We start from the raw sequence: 19931 nt of genomic DNA on the forward strand, positions 1-19931 counted from the left end.
AGTTATTATTTATTTGCTTCATACTTTTCATGGTTATGCTAATTATATTTCATACTTTCACCCCCCTCCCCCACTCTGATGCAATTCCTGAATTAGGATAAAAAGTCTCTGTTGTCTACTATATATCCCCCCAACAGGAAGAATCTGCATTTACACACAAATATTTATCCTCATTTGCATATTGCATTTGGTTGCTGAAATCCCCACAATTTATTAAGTGGCATACATTGAATTTGATTACGTGAGGCTTGGTAGTTTTATGAATACCAATAATAAATTTGTGCCAGATTTGTGGAAAGTTGGAGCTAGTAAGAGCTTATGATCATCTCTGTTCCCTATTCCTAGTACCACATAAACCAAATAGGACACAACTGGACATCCCACCGAGTAACTCAGATGTCCTATACCCGGAAAGCAAACATCTACTTTATTGTTTTATTATTTTCAGAGAGGGTTGCTTTAAGGTTGCACTTTCCACTGTTTTGCCTGTGGAGGCCTTGACCAGTTCCTTAAGTCTGGTGCAATGAGTCCAGCCACTTTCAGCAGTTCTTACAGCTGTTTCAATGGACAGTAGCATCTGGAAGCATATGCAATAATGAAGGCAATCCAGGACCAAAAATTAGCAAATGTTTACTATATATTTGCAAATACCTGTGCCCATGAATTGGACTCAGAACAAAGCATGCAACCGGTTTTTATACCCCTTCCCCTGGCCCATCCTCCCCCCTCACAACTGTTCGGGTTTTCCATTGGTTGGATACTAATAAGCTTACAGCCTATCTGGAATGCTTATTAACAAACATACCCTAGTTGCAGGGCAAAATCTCCCCAGCTATTGCTCAGAAAGCACCACCAGCCCCGCCCTCACTTCTCTTTTTTGGAAACTTTTGAACCATATTGTTTACTATAAGAACAATACTAATTTTTCAAGAAGTTCATTAACTCTCTTTATATTTATATTTAATTTTATGGTTTTTTAAATAATACATTTTTATTGATTAAAAAAAAATTATATACATCTACACATTTACAAAACATAAAAAAGAAAAAGGAAAAAAAAGAAACCAAAACAAAACATATTGTTAAAGGCAATACTTCATATTTCACACCGTAGAACTGGGACATTACTTTGGGGGAGCATCATAAAGCAACTGTTGGTTAAGCGAGAAACATGTGATACTAGGCCGAAGCCACTGAACTAAAAGTGTTAAGGCAAATAAGCACTGTAGAGAAAAGCCAGGAAAAAGAACCAAGTCATTAAGAGGAAGAAAGGACAATACTTGGCCCTGAGCCCATGGCAAACCCCTCCCCAAATGCAACCAACAAAGGAGTTGGGCCTGCCCCTCCACACCAACATTGGGGGATGAGAAGGGGTCCTGAAGCCCACCCAGCCTTTGAATTCATTTTTGGATCCCAGACATGTTGGCTTCCATTCCTTTGGTTAGGCCAAAATCTCACATTTTGTATATCTGTGTACTATATAGATTATACTGTAGTTCAATCACATCAACTTTAATCTGATTTATATTTTGGTGGTTTCTAAAGCTTTTTAACTGGGCATATAAGCCTGGGTATGGAAATGAAATTGCTTTATTTCTTCATGCTATGTTGCAAATAAGGCAAATAGTGAGTTAAATCATTTATTTTGCAGCAAAAGGTCAAATTTATATAGCGTAGTGTCCATGTCACTAGAACTAAATACAAACCAAGATCTATATTTGCTGTTTCGTCCTCCAAATTTAAAGCCACATATTTCCCAAACCCATCTCCCTCATATACATTCAACATATAGGTTGAAATAATGAGAGTGTGTTTTTCACCCTTTTGTGGTCCTCTGTATTTGACAATAGACAGAGTGACTAGCCAAAAATCCACCAGTTTAATTCTGTGCCCAAGTCTCATGCCTCATTCACCAACTCAAACTGTTTGCAACAATAAACAATAAAATGCAATAAAAGAGATATGTCAGCGTATAAATTCTATTACTCAAAACTTGTTATCATACTGCTTATCACTAATGTCCGTCATGAATGTGTCATGTTTATTTATTTTTTGGCTTTTCATAGCAGTTAACAGATTAACAGATTTGAAAGGGATCTTGTAGGTCATCTAGTCTAACCCCCTGCCTAAGCAGGAGACCCTAAATCTGCCCCCACCTAGGATCAAACTCACAACCTCCTGATTCCAATGTAAGACCTCCACCTCTAGGCCACAGCAGCTGGTATTTTAAAAGCTGTTAAAAGCAATAGAAGTAAACATCAGTCTAAAAGTCATGATTCTTTGAAAGCGTGAGCCTGAAGGAAGTCCATTTATCTTACATGAGGTATGGAACAGCATAATACTTTTATAGAATTATAAAACAATACTTTTATCATTCATAATTTCTGATCATAGGTCATTTTTGTTTCTGCTGATTATTCTTATAAGAAGTAGGAGTAAACCTATTCTCCAAAGCACCTGAGGGTAGAACAAGAAGCAATGGGTGGAAACTAAACAAGGAGAGAAGTAACTTAGAACTAAGGAGAAATTTCCTGACAATCAGAACAGTTAATCAGTGGTACATCTTGCCTCCAGAAGTTGTAAATGCCCCAACACCGGAAGATTTTAAGCAGATGTTGGATAATCACCTGTCTGAAGTAGTGTAGGGTTTCCTGCCTAAGCAGGGGGTTTGACTAGAAGACCTCCAAGGTCCCTTCCAACTCTGTTTTTGTTGTTGTTATTTTATTCACAAAAAATAGTAATAGACAACAAACATGATTTATATGCTGGATTTCATATTACAATAATACAAGTCGAACAGTTCCCAAGCATATCATCATCATCATCTTCTTCTTCATCATCATCATCATTATATGCAGCTTAGATGAAACTCAAATACTTTGGCCATCTAATGAGAAGAAAGAACTCACTGGAGAAGAGCCTAGTGCTGGGAAAGATTGAGGGCAATAGAAGAAGGGAGAAACAATAGGTGTGAGTTTAAGGGACTCTGGGGGATGGTAGAGGACAGGAAGGCCTGGAGGAACATTGTCCATGGGGTCACAATGGGTGGATACGACTTAGCAACTAACCAAAAAAAAGCATGCAACTTACAATAAGATTTTGTTTTTTGTTTTATTTTTTTGCAGACAATTTATAACTATATTATAAACATCACTTAATTGCTGAAAAGATTTTTTTCATAAACTTGGAAACTAAAGAATGCAATTTAAAAAAAATATTGTATTAGTAGGAAATTCTTGGGATATTTTAGAAAATGGTTTAATACGAACTAGTTAAAACATAAGATAAAGTATCGATCCTGATAATATTTTATGCTGATCCATGGTTTAATTACAGCTTGCTGAAAAAGTAACGGCTAGTTCAGCCAACATGCCAAGATAAGGCCAACCATAAAAAGAAAAAGTAAATTTAATTATCTAAACAAAGATATTTCTCATCTACTTGCATGCCCAGTGGAGATGTTTAAGGAGGGTTCTGTGGTAGATGCCATCTTTTTGTGGTAGTAGGAGGGTGGCAGTTCTAATCAAACCCCTAAATTATGGTTTTCTCAGTGAGCTGGGTGTTTCTACATAAACAGGGAACTGGAACTTGGTGGAACCCACACTAATGTAGGCATGCATATATTTACATCCTTTTTTTTTTGGCTTCCCTCATAGAATTTGGGATATACCCTGCATAAAATATAATATTTCTAAAATGCTCCAACATTGTAGGTTAAGTTCTTTGCTATTTGATTAGATCAGGGAAAATGAGCATGTCCTCTTTCATAGCCTCAGATCAAGGAGTATTATGCTCAATAGAAAAACATAATTTATGGGACACCGAGAGTAAGGAAAAAACTGGAGATGATGGAATTATGAAAACTCTTCCATTATATCTGTTATTTTATCGTTTCCTTCCATTCAATTTTGCCCTACAAGTCCCATGATGCTAAGAGAAGAGGTTCTTTAGTTGCCATAGTAATAAAGATCTAAACAGCCACTTCTAAACAGCCACTTCTAGGGCAAGAACCGGGTAACGTGCATAAACGGACCTCGGGTACAAGCCTCTTACCTGGGCATCGTGGGGAGGACATTATATATATTATATATTATATATAATTTCAGCCATAATAGATAATATTAAAATGATGGCTTCCAGTGATGCAGTTCCTCATCCTACTTTCCAGGAGGAATGCAGAATAAGTGGAAGCTCTAACGATTCTCCAACTGAGTTTATTAAGAGCAGCAGCAACAGTAAAGACAGTAACTCTAGCAAATGTTCCAGCCAATTTGGAAGTGCTCAGTTTACCGATTCCACTGAGTTTGATATACTGGTTGATGACATTTCAATAACAGCTATCAATGGCAGCAAGGAAAGCATTTGTGGAACTTCTTCGGACAATTGGGGAGATTTTCATTCAAATTGCTCTCGATCCTATCCAAGGGAAGGGCCTGACAGCTTCACCATCTCATGGATCCAGCAACTCCAAACTAAAGAGTGGATCTTACCAGATAAGAAAAAGAAAACTGATGTCCATACAAAAGGTAAGAAGGCCATTTGTTATCCAGAACACTGCTGCATTCATGGTGGTTGGCAGATTCCAACTGAACTAATGGCAGCTAAGCCTTTGCTGAAAATCAAGCAATTGTCCTATAACTGCACTTTTGCTTAGCTACCTTGACACTTCTATTCTTTAAGGACTCTACTATTCATCTGTCTGTCTGGGCAGTTTAGTATAAAGCTTAGAGTCCAGGTCTAGCAATCCTGCTTTAGACATGTCTGGCTGAGGAATTCTAGAGTTGAAGTCCAAGCATAGACTAGACTGGACTAGAATTCTTTATTGGTCATGTATGATTGGACACAGAAGGAATTTGTCTTGATGCATATGGTCTCAGTGTAATAAAAGAAAGGATACATTTGTCATGAATGATGAGGTACAACACTTAATGATTGTCATAGGGTTCAAATATGCAATCAGGAAACAATCAATATTATTATATAAATCATAGAGATACAAGCAAAGTTACAGTCATACAGTCATAAGTGGGAGGAGATGGGTGAAAGGAACCATGAGAAGACTAATAGTACTAGCAATGCAGTCTTAGTGAATGATTTGACATCGGTGAGGGAATGATTTGTTTAGCAGAGTGATGGTGTTCAGGAGAAAACTGTTCTTGTGTCTAGTCGTCTTGGTGTGCAGTGCTCTGTAGCATCATTCTGAAAGTAGGAGGTGAAACAATTTATATCTAAGATGCAAGGGTTCAGTAAATATATTCACGGCTCTCTTTTTTACTCATGCAGTATACAGGTTCTCAATGAAAGACCAGTTGGCAGTAATTATTTTTTTCTGCAGTTCTGATTATCCTCTGCGGTCTGTTTGTCTTGTTGGCTTGCAGAACGAATCAGACAGTTATAGAGGTGCAGATGACAGACTTAATAATTCCTCTGTAGAATTGTATCATTAGCTCCTTGGGCAGTTTGAGCTTCCTGAGTTGGCACAGAAAGACCATTCTTTGTTATGCTATCTTGATGATGTTTTGATGTTAGATGACCATTTTAGGTCTTCAAATATGGCAGAACCTAGAAATTTGAAGGTCTCTAATCTTCGTACTGTGTTGTCTAGTATTGTAAGAGGTAAAAGTATGGGCAGATTTCTCCTAAGGTCTACCAATAATTTTATAGTTTTGAGTGTGTTCAATTCCAGATTATTTCGGTTGTACCACGGGGCTAGTTGTTTAACCTCCCATCTATATGAATGAGACCAATCACTGCATTTTAAAGCTATCAAAATACTGTTTTAGCATATTATGTGAGTATAGCATTTATGTCTTACAACAGCTAATATTATGTCAGTTCAGGTATGATTTTTCACAATAGGTTAATCAACAAACAGTTGCATTAGAGATTGACTCAAGATAATACATAAAAGGGAGTGAATCTATGCACTGAATACATATTTCAGCATTTAACTCTGAGACTTATGTAAAATTAAGTGCTTTGCTTAATCTAATATGCTATCTTGATATTTTTTCCATGCAGGAGGTAAAACATTGCTAAAAAAGAAACCTCAGCAGAAGACCACATCTAGTATTGACCATAACATCAATGTTCAAGACAAAAATAACATGGCTTGTCGTCTATTGTCAGCAAGGGATCATGAAATTAAACAACTGAAAAACGAAGTGGCTGTTCTACAGAATAAATTGGAGACCGTTGCTATGGAAAATAATACGTTGAAGCGTCTTCAATCTCAACATTTGAAAGTAATCAGGAATTACGAAAATGCAGAGATTAATCTGCCCGATCTTTTGACCACACACTCCAAAGAAATGCAGGCTCTAAAAGAACATCTCCAGAAGTCTCAAGAAGAAGAGCGCAGAGCTTCCAAGAAGCTGAAAGATGTTGAGGTTCAACTCTTAAAAACAAAGGACGCCTTGCAGGCATTGAAGAAAGTTTCTGAAGACAAAAAACTTGAAGAGAGAGGAGAACTTCAGCGTAAATTAAAATTACTTACCCAAAAATTGGAAGCTAGTGATAAGAGAACCCAGGTAACATGCAATGTACATTGCTTAGAATTTCACAGCAGGCTCTGTGAGCAGAACAGGACACTTAGGCATGAAGCTTTGTCCACACCTCTTTTGCCCCCAGCCACCTGCTTCAGCCCATTTACAGCCAGCTTTTCTCCTCCTCTGACCCTCCCCTGGCCATAGCAGATATATCACCAGGACCCAAGGGAGGATGAGTAGCAGGCGCCATGGCCACTGTGGAGCAGACAGGAAAGAGTGTGTTGGGGGTTCCAGGACCAGAACAACGGGCACCTCAAAGGGGATTCACAAAGAAGTTCCCATAAAAGAGGACGACGACAAGACCGGCATGGCTTCTGCCACTGCGGGAGGGCTGGGGGGGGGAGTGTCGCAAATGGGAATGGCAAGGCCGGCATGGCTTCTGCCATTGCAGGTGTGTGTTGGAGCATGACAGGCAAATGGAGGTGGCGTGTAGCTTATCCTATCTTCCACTGTGCAATCAGCAAACCATACACATTTTGAAAAGAATCACTAATCACATGAAAAAGTCCATCTCTGATAATATGAGCCTAGCCAGCACATTTACAACTGTATACTGACTAAACCTACCATATTTGGCATCATACCAAGGGAAAAATAAAGCATTTTGGTTTTATTATAATTGAACAAATTGTAAGCCTCATATGACCTTATTATTGGTTATACATGTTATTTTGGATATTATTCTTCCACAATGTAGGTCGATTCCCATTTCAAAAATTGAGGATTTTCATCTTTTTGGAAACAGTTAATAAAATTTCAGTTGTTTTGTTCTAATTTCTAATTCAATATGATTGCAAATATTGAATAACATTATTGATTATTTATTTGTAATTTTTTTTAGGATTTGGAAAAGCAGCTCTCATTGACAACTACCTCTTTTAAACACCAGTTAGCAGTTGAGAAAACAAAGACAACTGAAGCTCAGTCAATGACTGCCAATTTAGAAAGAGAAATGGAGTCACTGAAGTTGAAACTTAAGGTATTTAGAAGCTTAAATAAAATTTGGCTTACCACACAAGGCATCCAAGATGCTAGTCACTAATACACATTTGAACTGAACCTCTAAACTGTAGATTGGAGAAATGTAATGTATTAATTCACGTTAAGCCACTTGCACACATTTCTAGGAAAAAGTGCTATTTGAAACGTGTCTGCCAATATGAAAATAATGTGTTTTTTAAACCTGTTACTCAAGGCCTGTACTGATGGAGAATTGAGTGGGGAAACAGTACAAATATGCCTAAGGAAATATTTAAAATACAGATAAATAAAATGAAATACTGGGGGGAGTTACACAGTGAAATGTATGAACCCTAAAGAACTGTCATTAATGTAATAAACTATATTATCAACTTAAATTTAATAATGCATTTCTTTAGGAGAAAGAACGGGAACTCGGTATAACAAATATTTATGCCCACCGGATGCGTAAAGGTCAGCCGGAGAAAACCGATTCATGTTCTTCCCCAAAAGGTAGCACAGAGTGTTTCATACTTTATTGTTAAATAAAGATATGATAATTCTTTGTCATGTCAAAACTATTTCAAATGCTTGCTGTATTTTCTCCTTGAAATACTGCATTATATGAACTCTTTCTTTATCTTGTTATCTGTTATTCATGGGTCCTGATTAAACAGATTCACTCTTGTCATTCTCTCTAGAAGTGAGAGATAAGGGGAGAATAAGGGGATATTTACTAAGGAAGCTCACTAAATTCAAAATCTCTTTCTTAAGATTTTAGTGTATGTGTGTGCTATATAGATTATATTCAATCAAATCCATGTATAGTCTGACATATTTTGATGACTTCTGGAGCCTTTTAATTTGGGATATAAACCTGGCTGTGGCACTGAAATTGTTTATTCACTCTCACTAAAGATCACATTACTGTATTGCTGTTTCTTGCTCCAAATCTAAAGCCACACACATTTTCCCCCAATTCCACCTCCCTCATATACATTCAACATATGCTGAATTAGTAAGGAGAGTTATTTCTAATCCCTTCGCACAACTCTGAACTTTTCAACACGAGTAATTTATCACTGCCTTGTCCCATGAAGCATGAAACAATCCCCTTGCATTTGCCCCTGAAGAGATTATCTCACATCTTCCTCTCATGTGGCTCCTATCCCATATACACAGTCCTCAAATTATGACTATAATGAAGCTCAGAATTTTCACCATAAGTTATGATGGTAATAAATCAAGACACCCATATGACCAATCTGATTTAAAAACTTTTTTGAGGTATTTGTTAAATGAATGTCTTGTTTGTAAAATCAGAACTCTGAAATTGAGTCATACTCAAAACGTAAATGCTTTAGGAGGAGCATCATAACTCTGAATGCAAAGCAACTGTGAAGTGAGGAATATGTGAGACTATATGTGAGAAACATGTGAAAAAATTTACATCAGAGTTATCCCTCAACAGGTCCCATAACATGCAGAAGACCAAGGAACAGGCAACAGGGAGAAATAGTCAGCTTTGTAGGAGATTCCACCATTACCAATTACGAGCCCTCACATGCCAGATTTCCAAAGGAGAGACAAAAACACACCTCTTCAACTCCCCATGGAGAAAACAGTCACATCCTGCCTGGAGAAAAGAAGCTGCTTTTTCCAAAACTGTATAGTCCAAAGTGCATTTTAAGTACCAAGTGATTGTGTGCATTGTGTAATTCTAGTCAAACTCATAGAACTAATAAATATCAGATCATATTAGAATTAGGATATATTAGATTTAAGATATTAGATAGTATTAGAACTAAGCAATGTTAGATAGTAAACATGACTATTAGGCAATATTAGTACAGTAGATATGAGATAGCATTAGAACTAAGTATTAGATATTAGTATTAGGACTAGGATATATTACGGTAGATCATAGATATTAGGTATGGTAGCATTAGAACTAGGAGATAGCAGATAGTAACATTAGAACTAGGATATATTAGATAATAGATTTTACATAGTATAAGAACTAGGCAATATTAGTAGTTTCCGTAGTTACCATTGAAAAAAACCTTTGTTAACTTTTTGAACATTTTTATAGAAAAAAAATATAAAACTAATTTTGAAAAATATGTTTTGTGACTTATATTTATCAATTTCTATCTCAGAATAAGATTTCCTTGAAGCCTGTTTCTTTCCTATGAATAAATAATATTTCCTTGCAATTTATTCAGACGTTTTATTTAACCACCGGAGGGAGGCAATGACTGTAATCTTGTAACTTGTCTGCAATAGTTATATTTGCTAGACTATATGGAATTAATCTTATAGACTTTTAATTTTTAAATTTTAGTTATGTTTTTGGATAATGGATACAAGTCAGAGTACTGATATAACTGAAAGAAGATTATCAGAAAAAGTTCAAGAACTTTTTTAGAGATATATATATATATAAAAACAAATGAAGTACTTCAGGCAATGGGAATGAAGCTTGAACTGAATTGTAACTACTGTGCCATGGTGGTGCAGTGGTTAGAATGTAGTATTGCAGGCTGACTCTGCTCATAGCCAAAAGTTCAATCCTGACAGGGATCAAGGTTGACTCGAACTTCCATCCTTTCGAGGTCAGTAAAATGATGATCCAGATTGTTGGGCACAACATGCTGACTCTGTAAACGGCTTAGAGCTTAATCCTTAGAGGGTTTAAAAGGATTATGAAGCAGTATATAAATGTTATTGCTAAAACCTGACAGACTTTCAAAGGAACTCCATGAGGAAATAAAACACTTAACTGGAGATATTAAACAGATAAAGGATAGAATGGAACAAGTGAAAGTTTAGAAAATTAAGAATTATGAGGATTTGCATCCCAGACTTTTATAGATGAAATGGGTGCAACAGAGCCATCTAGACAGGCAGCAACTCTCAACCAATGAGGAGAACATTTCAACTGCATTCTAAACATTGAGCTATGGCAGTGCAGTGGTTAAACGCTGTATTGCAGGATAACTCTGCTGAAAGCCAGAAGTTGAATCTTGACAGACATCAAGGTTGACTCAGCCTTTCATCCTTCTGAGATCAATAAAATGAGAACCCAAATGGTTGAGGGGCAACATGGTGATTCTGTAAACTGCTTAGAGAAGGTTGTAAAGCACTATGAAGCAGCAGTAGGTTGCTCCCAGTTTGGACCAGTCCCTAGAACTGGTAGCGGCAGTGGCGGGAGGCTCCGCCCACCCAACAGGACCATTCTGCGCATGTGCAGAAGCAGGTGCGCAAACCAGTAGCAAACTAATCCAGAACCCACTATTCTGAAGCAATATAGAAGTCTAAGTGCTATTGCTAAAACATGAGATACTTTCAAAGGAACTCCATGCGGACATACAACACATTTAGCTGGAAATTGTGTGAATCGGCATCCCAGACTTTTATGTTTTCCCATCATTTTGCGAGGACGATGCTCTAACTTGTAATGGTAGGTAGCCAGAAAAACATTTCACAGGGCATTGAAAGTTCGCATTACAGTTAGAGTTATTCAATAGTAGATGTTATTGTTCTCTGACAACTCGGGGCGGCTCATACCAATAAAACAATGTACAAATCCAATATCTAAAAACATAATTTAAAAACCCTTATTAATAAAATAATCACACAACCCAATCAAACCATACATAAAACAGTAGTTAGGGGAGGTGTCAATTTCCCCATGCCTGGTGGCAAAGATGAGTTTTCAACAACTTATGAAAGGCAAAGATGGTGGGGGCGGTCCTGATCTCCGGGGGGAGTTGGTTCCAGAGGGCCGAGGCCACCACAGAGAAGGCTCTTCCCCTGAGCCCCACCAGACGAGATCGCTTAGTCGATGGGACCCAGAGAAGGCCCACTCTGTGGGACCTAATTGGCTGCTGAGATTCGTGCGGCAGAAGACAGTCCCGTAGGTATTCTGGTCCGATGCCATGTAGGGCTTTATAGGTCATAACCAACACTTTGAATTGTGACCGGAAACTTATTGGCAGCCAGTGCAGGCCGTGGAGGGTTGAGGAAATATGGATGTACCCAGGGAGGCCCATTATTGCTCTCGCGGCCACATTCTGCACGATCTGAAGTTTCCAAACACTTTTCAAAGGTAGTCCCATGTAGAGAGCGTTGCAGTAGTCAAACCTCGAGGTGATGAAGACATGACTGACTGTAAGGAGAGACTCCCGGTCCAAATAAGGTCGCAACTGGTGCACCAGGCGAACCTGGGCAAACACCCTCCTCTCCATAGCCGAAAGCTGGTGCTCTAATGTTAGCTCTGAATTGAGGAGGATGCCCAAGTTGCAGACCCCTTCCACGGTAATGGACGGACAGATGGAATTGTCCTTGGGAGATAAAACCCACAGCCAATCCATCTTGTCAGGGTGGAGTTTGAGTCTGTTGACACCCATCCAGACCCCAATAGCCTCCAGGCACCGGCACATCAATTAATATGTCATGATTAAAAGTAATGACTTTAGTGATTAAAGTAAGGATAGCAAGCATTGCCCATAATTCTGTCAGCACAAATCAAAGCACATATGGTGGCACCCAATTAACTAATGGACAGCCAGTTTAGTGTACTGGTTAACACCATCCACAAGGAAACCAAAGAGTATAGTTTCCAATTCTGCTTTGCGAATGGAGTTAGCTGGGTGACCTTGAGCCAGTCATTTCTCTCCGTCCTAAGATGGAGGCAATGGCAAACCATTTCTTGATTGAATGGTCCATAGTCAGGCAAAATACAAATCAGAGGTTTAAAAAACTTACCAAAAATAATAAATGCCATAACTGACTTGGGCTCTTTCCAGCCTCTTAATCTTGTAACTCACCTAGTCATCAGCCTATTGCCACAGAGGCTACAGAAGTGCCAGGTACAGTGAGTTCAAGCCACAGCTCACCAGAACCTAAAGTGTTCAACTTCCTTTTGCCATGATTCCACATATTCCTTTTACCTTTTTGGTAAAATATCAATAAATGGTTCAAAGTCAAAATCCAAACAGATTAATTCACAATATTAAGGATCCCAAACTTAATTGAACTTAATTGAATGGAGCACCTCCCTTATGAAACCAGGTTGCAACGCCTTGATCTCTTCAGCCTTGAAAGACGGCGTTGAAGGGGTGACTTGATCAAAGTGTATAAAATCATGCTTGGGGTAGAAAAGGTGGATAGAGAAAAATTATTTTCTCTATCACACAATACTAGGACAAGGGGCCACTCCCTAAAGCTCACAGGTAAGAAAACAAGGACAAATAAAGGGAAATATTTCTTCATCCGATGGGCTTTGTCTTGATTTAGCATGGCTCTTCTTATGTTCTTATGTTGTTATGAACTTAACTAGCCACAACTGGCTCTTGAATCTTGTAAGACCTAATCATGTAATGTAAGACAAAGCTACCAAGCAGACTTTATTTTATTTTTATTTATTTATTCGTTTTGTCAAGTACATATTGGTGGTATACAACGTTATAACAATATTTACATACACGATTCTTCGGGAGAGGTCAACGGTAGATAGTCTAAGGGTAAGGTTTGGGGGGTTAGGTGATGATACTACAGAGTCTGGTAGTGAGTTGGTAACTCATATTTCCTGCAGTCGAGTTTAGAGTGCTTTACTTTAAGTTTGCATTTGTTGTGTGCTTGTGTATTGTTGTGGTTGAAGCTGAAGTAGTAGTCATTGACAGGAAGCACATTGTAGCAGATGATTTTATAGACTGTGCTTAGGTCGTGTTTAAGGCCACATAGTTCTAAGCTTTCTAAACCTAGTATTGTAAGTTTAGTTGCATGGAGGGCTCTTCTAGTAAAGTATCCTGGACATTTTCTAGACTACTTATGTACAAAATGTGGTATGGGTTCCAGACAGATGAGCTGTATTCAAGGATTGGTCTGGTGAAAGTTTTGTATACAGTGAACCCTCGAGTTTCGCGTCCTCGAGCATCGCGAAAGGGCTATTTCGCAAGTTTTCAACCCGGAAGTAAACTCCACCATCTGCGCATGCGTGCCTTTTTTCTATAGCCACGCATGCATAGATGGTGGAGTTCCCCAGCTGGGAAGCGCGGGGACACCCCAGCTCCGCTCCCCAGCTGGGAAGCGGCCCCAGCAACAGCGTGGGCGGGCGGTGCGCGCGCGCTTGGGGAAACCCCAGCTCCGCTCCCCAGCTGGGAAGCGGCCCCAGCAACGCGCGCACGCTTGGGGAAACCCCAGCTCCGCTCCCCAGCTGGGAAGCGGCCCCAGCAACAGCGTGGGCGGGCGGGCGGTGCACGCGCGCTTGGGGACACCCCAGCTCCGCTCCCCAGCTGGGAAGCGGCCCCAGCAACGCGCGCGCGCTTGGGGAAACCCCAGCTCCGCTCCCCAGCTGGGAAGTGGCCCCAGCAACAGCGTGGGCGGGCGGGCGGCACGCGCGCGTGGAAACCCCAGGCGCGAGCAACGGGGTGGGCGGGCGGCGGTGGAAGTAAAAACACCATCTGCGCATGCACAGATGGTGTTTTTACTTCCGCACCGCTACTTCGCGAAAAATCGATCATCGCTTGGGGTCCTGGAACGGAACCCTCGCGATGATCGAGGGACCACTGTACTCTGGTTATTAGTGTGAGATTACCAGAGCAGAGGCTACATAGGATTAACAACCTCTTGAAGACTTTTTGGCTATGTTGTTGCAGCGGGCTTTGCAAATTAGGTCTGCTTGACCGTTTCCAGAAGGATGTCAGGGGCGATTAATCCATGTTTTATATCCTTAGAATCAAGGAAATGATGGAAAGCCACCAAGGTGAACTGAGGCACATTATCTGAAATTATGGGGTCAGGGAACCTACAAATCACTATTAGATTAGAAAGTGCATGAATAATAGCTTCAGATGTAGTAAATGTTATGGTACAAACCTCTAACCACTTTGAAAAAGCATCCACTACAGTCAGAAAAAATTGGTCACGGATAGGGCTGGCTAAATCTATATGAAGCTTCGACCATGGGGCAGGTAGAGTCTCCCAAATCTGAGGCTCTTGGCATGGGTGACATATAGCCCCTTTGATCTCAATGCCTGGCCATATAACTACATGCCAATGACTTCATACAAACTACCTCAGGGTATTCCTTATGTAGTAAGTCTAATATAGGGCTACGCAATGACTGAGGAATCACCACGCACTCAGTCCACAGTAGACTGATAATTCATTTTGTCTAGTTTGGAACGGAAGGAAGTCATGAGGGCCCCTGCCTTGTGGCCACCCTCTAGGGCCCCATGACAGGAGCCTAATTAATTTAAGGTCTCTTGCTGAGACCATGTCTATATCGGATGCAGTTATGGGCAGGTTTAATTCAGAGATAGCCAATAATAATAATAATAATAATAATAATAATAATAATAATAATAATAATAATATTATTAATCAGATTTGTATGCCGCCCCTCTCCGTAGACTCAGGGCGGCACACAACAGTGATAAAAACAATACATGGCAACAACTCTAATAATTAAAATCTAAAATAACAGTTTTACATTAAAAAGTCTAAAAAGGAAAAAAAAAAACCAATAGATAAAATACATACACGCAGTCATATCATGCACAAAATTACATAGGCAAGGGGGGGGGGGATGTCTCATTTCCCCCAAGCCTTACGACAGAGGTGGGTGGGGTGAGGGCAGTCCTAATTTCTGGGGGGAGTTGATTCCAGAGGGTCGGAGCCACCACAGAGAAGGCTCTTCCCCTGCGTCCCACCAGACGACATTGTTTACTCGACGGGACCCGGAGAAGACCAACTCTGTGGGACCTAACCAGCCGCTGGGATTCATGCGGCAGAAGGCGGTCTCGCAGCTGGGTCTGGGTCTTTGAGGCTGGCGGATAGCGGACAGCAGCTTAATGCATATGCATGCACTATGTTTCATCCTGGCCAGTATGCTAAATCATATTCGTAATTGGCTAGGAAAGCTGACAATCGCATCATGTGCAAAGACATCACCTGACGTGACTGCTTGTTCTTAGCCTGTACGCCCAATAGCGGCTGATGATCAGTTGCCAACATAAATTGGCGGCCATAGAAGTAATGGTGGAAACGGCATACCCCGGCTAGTAGAGCCAACACCTCTTTATCTACCTGTCTGTAATTCCCTTCTGGGTTAGCTAGAGTTCTTGAATAAAATGCATTGGGTGCTTCCTTGCCATTAGGCAACTGATGGCTTAATACCACACTCGTTTTGTACTCAGAGGCATCACGTGCCAAACTAGAGGAAGCTGCTCAGAATATTGTGGAAGTAGCGAGTTTGATACCAGAAGTTGTTTGACAGCTGAGAAGGCCAGATTTTCTGCGGGGCCTCAGTGCCATCTGGCTCCCGAGTCTAGAGGTCTGTGCAGTGGCTCTGCAACAGACACCTTATGGGGCAGGAAAACAGAATAGAAGTTGAGAAGCCACATGAAAGCCTGTAGCTCAGCATTTGACGTGGGGGCTATGGCATCTATAATGGCTGCGGTCTACAGAGACTTTTTATCCTTACTCAGGAATTGCATCACAGTGTGGGGAGAAAGCATGAAATGTAATTAGCATAATCATAAAAAGTGTGAAGCAAATAAATAATAACTGTATAGTATGGGGATAAATACAGCAGGAAGAGATCCTTTAGGATGTTGTTTCAGGATTAGGATGGTTAAAGCAAAAGGAACTTGCAAAAACATAGAAGTAAAATGCCTAAGATTAAACCTTTCGCACCTTCCAGTGGTACCAAATTAGACATTATAGTGGAAATAGACAATTTGAGACGTATTTTTGAAATTGAGACTAGATATGGAAGTACAATTGCACTGCACACTGAATGACACACGGACACATGAGCTGGGTAATAAAGACCTGCAGAAGTGGCTAGATGGGGCGGAAAACCCTATGAATAACATACTTGGGCAACTAAATGGGTGTAATTCCTTGCCTGGGCAGTGTGAGGCTATCCAAAGCCTACGTCCAGCCCTGAAAGCCACGCCCAGTGTGTGGGAGGGCTCACCTCCATAACCCGGAACCGGAAATGATGTGAGTGAGCCCCATGGGTACTCCCTCTCCACCGCTCTGGTCGTATATGGCAGCTTGAGTTGTGGAAAAAGGGGAGCCAACCATCTTGCAAAAGTTGCCGAAAGGAGCACACTCAGTTGCTACTGATACCCTTTTCTGCCCCACTACTGCCATGGCCCACCTGACTCTCCCCTAAGCCTGCACCAGCTCCTGCAGGCACCTCTGCAGGTCTGATAGGAAGATGTCTTTCCCGACATCCGACAAATGAACCCCATCGTCCCTGTACAGGTTAGGCACAGGCAAACGACTACCCGGGTGCCTTGTCACTACACCACCAGAAGCTGTAAACAATTTGCCTACTGCATTGTTTACCCACATTCTGGTGTTGTCCACTGCCCTCTCCATACCTTCCGCGGCAGAATATTAGACCACACTAACTGTGTGTCGGGCTATAGGCTCCGCAACACCTGCAGGTCTTCCTTGACTTGACACACCAGTGCCAACCATCTGGGTCCGGCCCTTCTGCGGCTCCAACCTCTCAGTACAGGTAACAGCCCATCCCACTGGAGACCTCGGCGCCCAAACCAATCAACTTTGGCCCATCGACTTAGTGACAGCTGTGTTCCCCAGTGAGAATTTGCAGCTCGTCTTCCGGACCAAAAGACCATGTGCTATGGGCGCACATCAAAACGGTGGGTAGCACAGCGGGCAATTCTGTGGACATTTGCACGCAGCGTCGCAGGGCAGGGCCAGGACCTGTAACAATAAGAGAAACAATACAGAGTTAATATCCTGAGTCAACCGTGGCATCTATTCCGGTGCCCTGATGTAGCCTTTGTATGTTGTGGATTTCCATCTGCCTATGGCCTTTATCTGTTCAGGTGGGCAACCTGGTGAATCTGCAAAGGAAGTTGCCCCTATCCTGAAATAGTGTGCCCCAAAGTGTTGGGGGTTCCCCCCGACTTTGTACAGGGCCTTTTTTGTGACTGCCCAGAATTGACATTTTGTCAATGGCAAACCGTCCTGGTGGCAAAACATGTACCCTTCACTACTACCCCTGTATACTTTAAACTGTGTCAGTGCCAACACTTTACAGGATGTGCCCAAAAGGTCAACCAAATTCCCCTTGCACATCTGGTCAGTCTTGGACTGCCTAAGACGCAGCTGTACCCTTTCGATGCTAATGAAAAGATCATTGTTACAGAAAGCAATGAATGACTTATCATAGCGAGATGATGCGAAAACCTCACTGATCCGAAATGTACCAAAAAACAGTGTAGTCGCGACTGCGTGAAACAAAACGGCCTTTTTATTTTTTGTCGCACCACATCCTCCAAATCCTTTATGGACCTCAAACTATGTGTTAGGAAAACTTTCCTGGGTCCTTGGTATGGAATCCTGAAGCCATCCATAAAGCCTTCCCATAGCTCTCTAGCCTGATCTTTAGCCGAATATCCCCGGAGCCAGTAGGCGAGCCTGTCCAATCTAATTGGACTCGGGCCCTTTTCCCTGACTCTGCTGCTTAAATCTGTGTCCATTGTTTTTATTTTGGCCATTCCTGCCGTTTCTATGTTAGAGCATGCATATGTTATATGCCAGCCCCCACAATTAGCGCAACCATGTCGGTACTTACACTGGTGTCTGCTACATGAACCCTTGGAGTTAAATTCGTGGCAAAGCAGGGGAGAGTGAACCCCCTGCCCTGCCCAAGTGCGGGATGCGGCTGGCGTGTTATCGCTTGTCAATATCAGATGGACGCTTTCTGTGCGCTCCCCTTTTCGGGAGGGGCAGGAATGAGTTACATGCATCCATATGTCATTCACCAGTACATCCCAGGACAATCTTTTGTCAATTGCAGCCCACATCCAAAACATTTTGTCATACTGCAACCATGCGGGGCCGTCATATTCAAAGTGAGTTTTTATTATAGTATCCATGTACTTCATCATTGCTTTTGCCTGACTGGTATCTTTCTCTATCATGACGTAGAAGTATGCCATATAATCATATAACCAAGAGCTTAGGCTCCTATCTATTTTTGTTTTCTTTTGTTTTTCAGTACCTCCCTCCTCATCCTTTTCTTTCTTAGGTACCACTCTGATTAAACGAGAGAATAGGTCTACGTACTCGCCCCACCATATTTTTTCCTTCACTGACTGATGCAAATGAAACCCTAACATGGTGGGGGAATATCCCCACGATACAGCAGCTGCGTCGGAAGAAGGTGCAGTGTTGCCTCCCTAAGAGGCTCCATTCTGTGGCGTTTGTGTTGGGATCTGCAGATTGCCTTCCTGTGTATTAAGTACACTCTGTGTAACACTATGTGTGTTTGTTGTCAGTCCATCTGTGGCAGAGGAGCAGGCCCATACTTGTGCACTAACTGTATTAATGGGTATACTCCATCCTGTGTGCCTACCATGTTGCCCATGCTTTGGTTGGACTCACACCTGGTTTGCACCTGCCCACTCTGCAATCCTTGCTGGTTGTCCACATGGCCACTTGATTGCCCACTTGCTTCCGCAGGTAGACCCATTGTGCCTGTAGTCTCGCCTGTTGATCCTGTAGAGGTGGCATCTGTAGCCTCAGGCACTCTGTTGCCTCCAGATCTCATCCATTCTTCAAATGAATCCATCCTGTCTACAATATTGGAGAATTTGTGAGTGTAGATCTAACTCATTCTCCTTTCTCCCGCTTTTTTTCCTTGCCCTTATTAGCCACTGCCTCTTGTCTAGCCTTATAAGAAGGCACAGCTCTCTGTTTTGGGTGAGAGGAGGCCTCAGGTTTTATTTGTTGATTTATTGATTGATTTTGTCCATTGCACAATGAGAGTTATATTGGGTATACATATAGTAAATATATAATGAAGGTTATAGAGGATATACTCATAGTAAAATATATCTAAGAAAGAAGAGAAGAGAAGAAATAGGAATAAAATATATCAGTGAAAGAATAGAATAAATATAGGAAAGAAGAATGATATAGGAGATATAGAACAGCAATAGGACAGGGGACAGAAGGCACTCTAGTGCACTTATGCACACTCCTTACTGACCTCTTAGGAATCTGGAGAGTTCAACCGTGGATAGTCTAAGGGTAAAGTGTTGAGGGTTTGAGGATGACACTACAGAGTCCGGCAATGAGTTCCACGCTTCGACAACTCGGTTACCGAAGTCGTATTTTTTACAGTCAAGTTTGGAGTGGTTAATATTAAGTTTAAATCTGTTGTGAGCTCTTGTGTTGTTGTGGTTGAAACTGAAGTAGTTGCCGACAGGAAGGATGTTGCAACATAGAATTTTGTGGGCAATACTTAGATCTTGTTTAAGGCGTCTTAGTTCTAAGTATGTTGCATGTTCTTCCGTTTGTTGTTCCTGGGGGCCATGATACTTATGTTCTAAAAGAGAAATTTAAGCTTTAAAAGGCCCCGAGCAT

At 41.1% G+C, this 19931-nt stretch overlaps 1 protein-coding gene across 1 annotated transcript; it reads left to right on the forward strand.

Annotated features, from left to right (window-relative positions):
• Positions 1-4129: 4129 nt before the first annotated feature.
• LOC139167136 (lebercilin-like protein) lies at positions 4130-16505 on the forward strand. The gene is made up of 5 exons (XM_070751557.1): positions 4130-4526; positions 6022-6530; positions 7390-7527; positions 7928-8021; positions 16285-16505. The coding sequence occupies exons 1-5, from the start codon at positions 4130-4132 to the stop codon at positions 16503-16505; spliced, it is 1359 nt and encodes a 452-aa protein (XP_070607658.1).
• Positions 16506-19931: the final 3426 nt, after the last annotated feature.

The sequence above is a fragment of the Erythrolamprus reginae genome, chromosome 4 (genome assembly GCF_031021105.1).
Source record: "Erythrolamprus reginae isolate rEryReg1 chromosome 4, rEryReg1.hap1, whole genome shotgun sequence".
In the NCBI taxonomy this organism is placed as follows: Eukaryota; Metazoa; Chordata; class Lepidosauria; order Squamata; family Dipsadidae; genus Erythrolamprus; species Erythrolamprus reginae.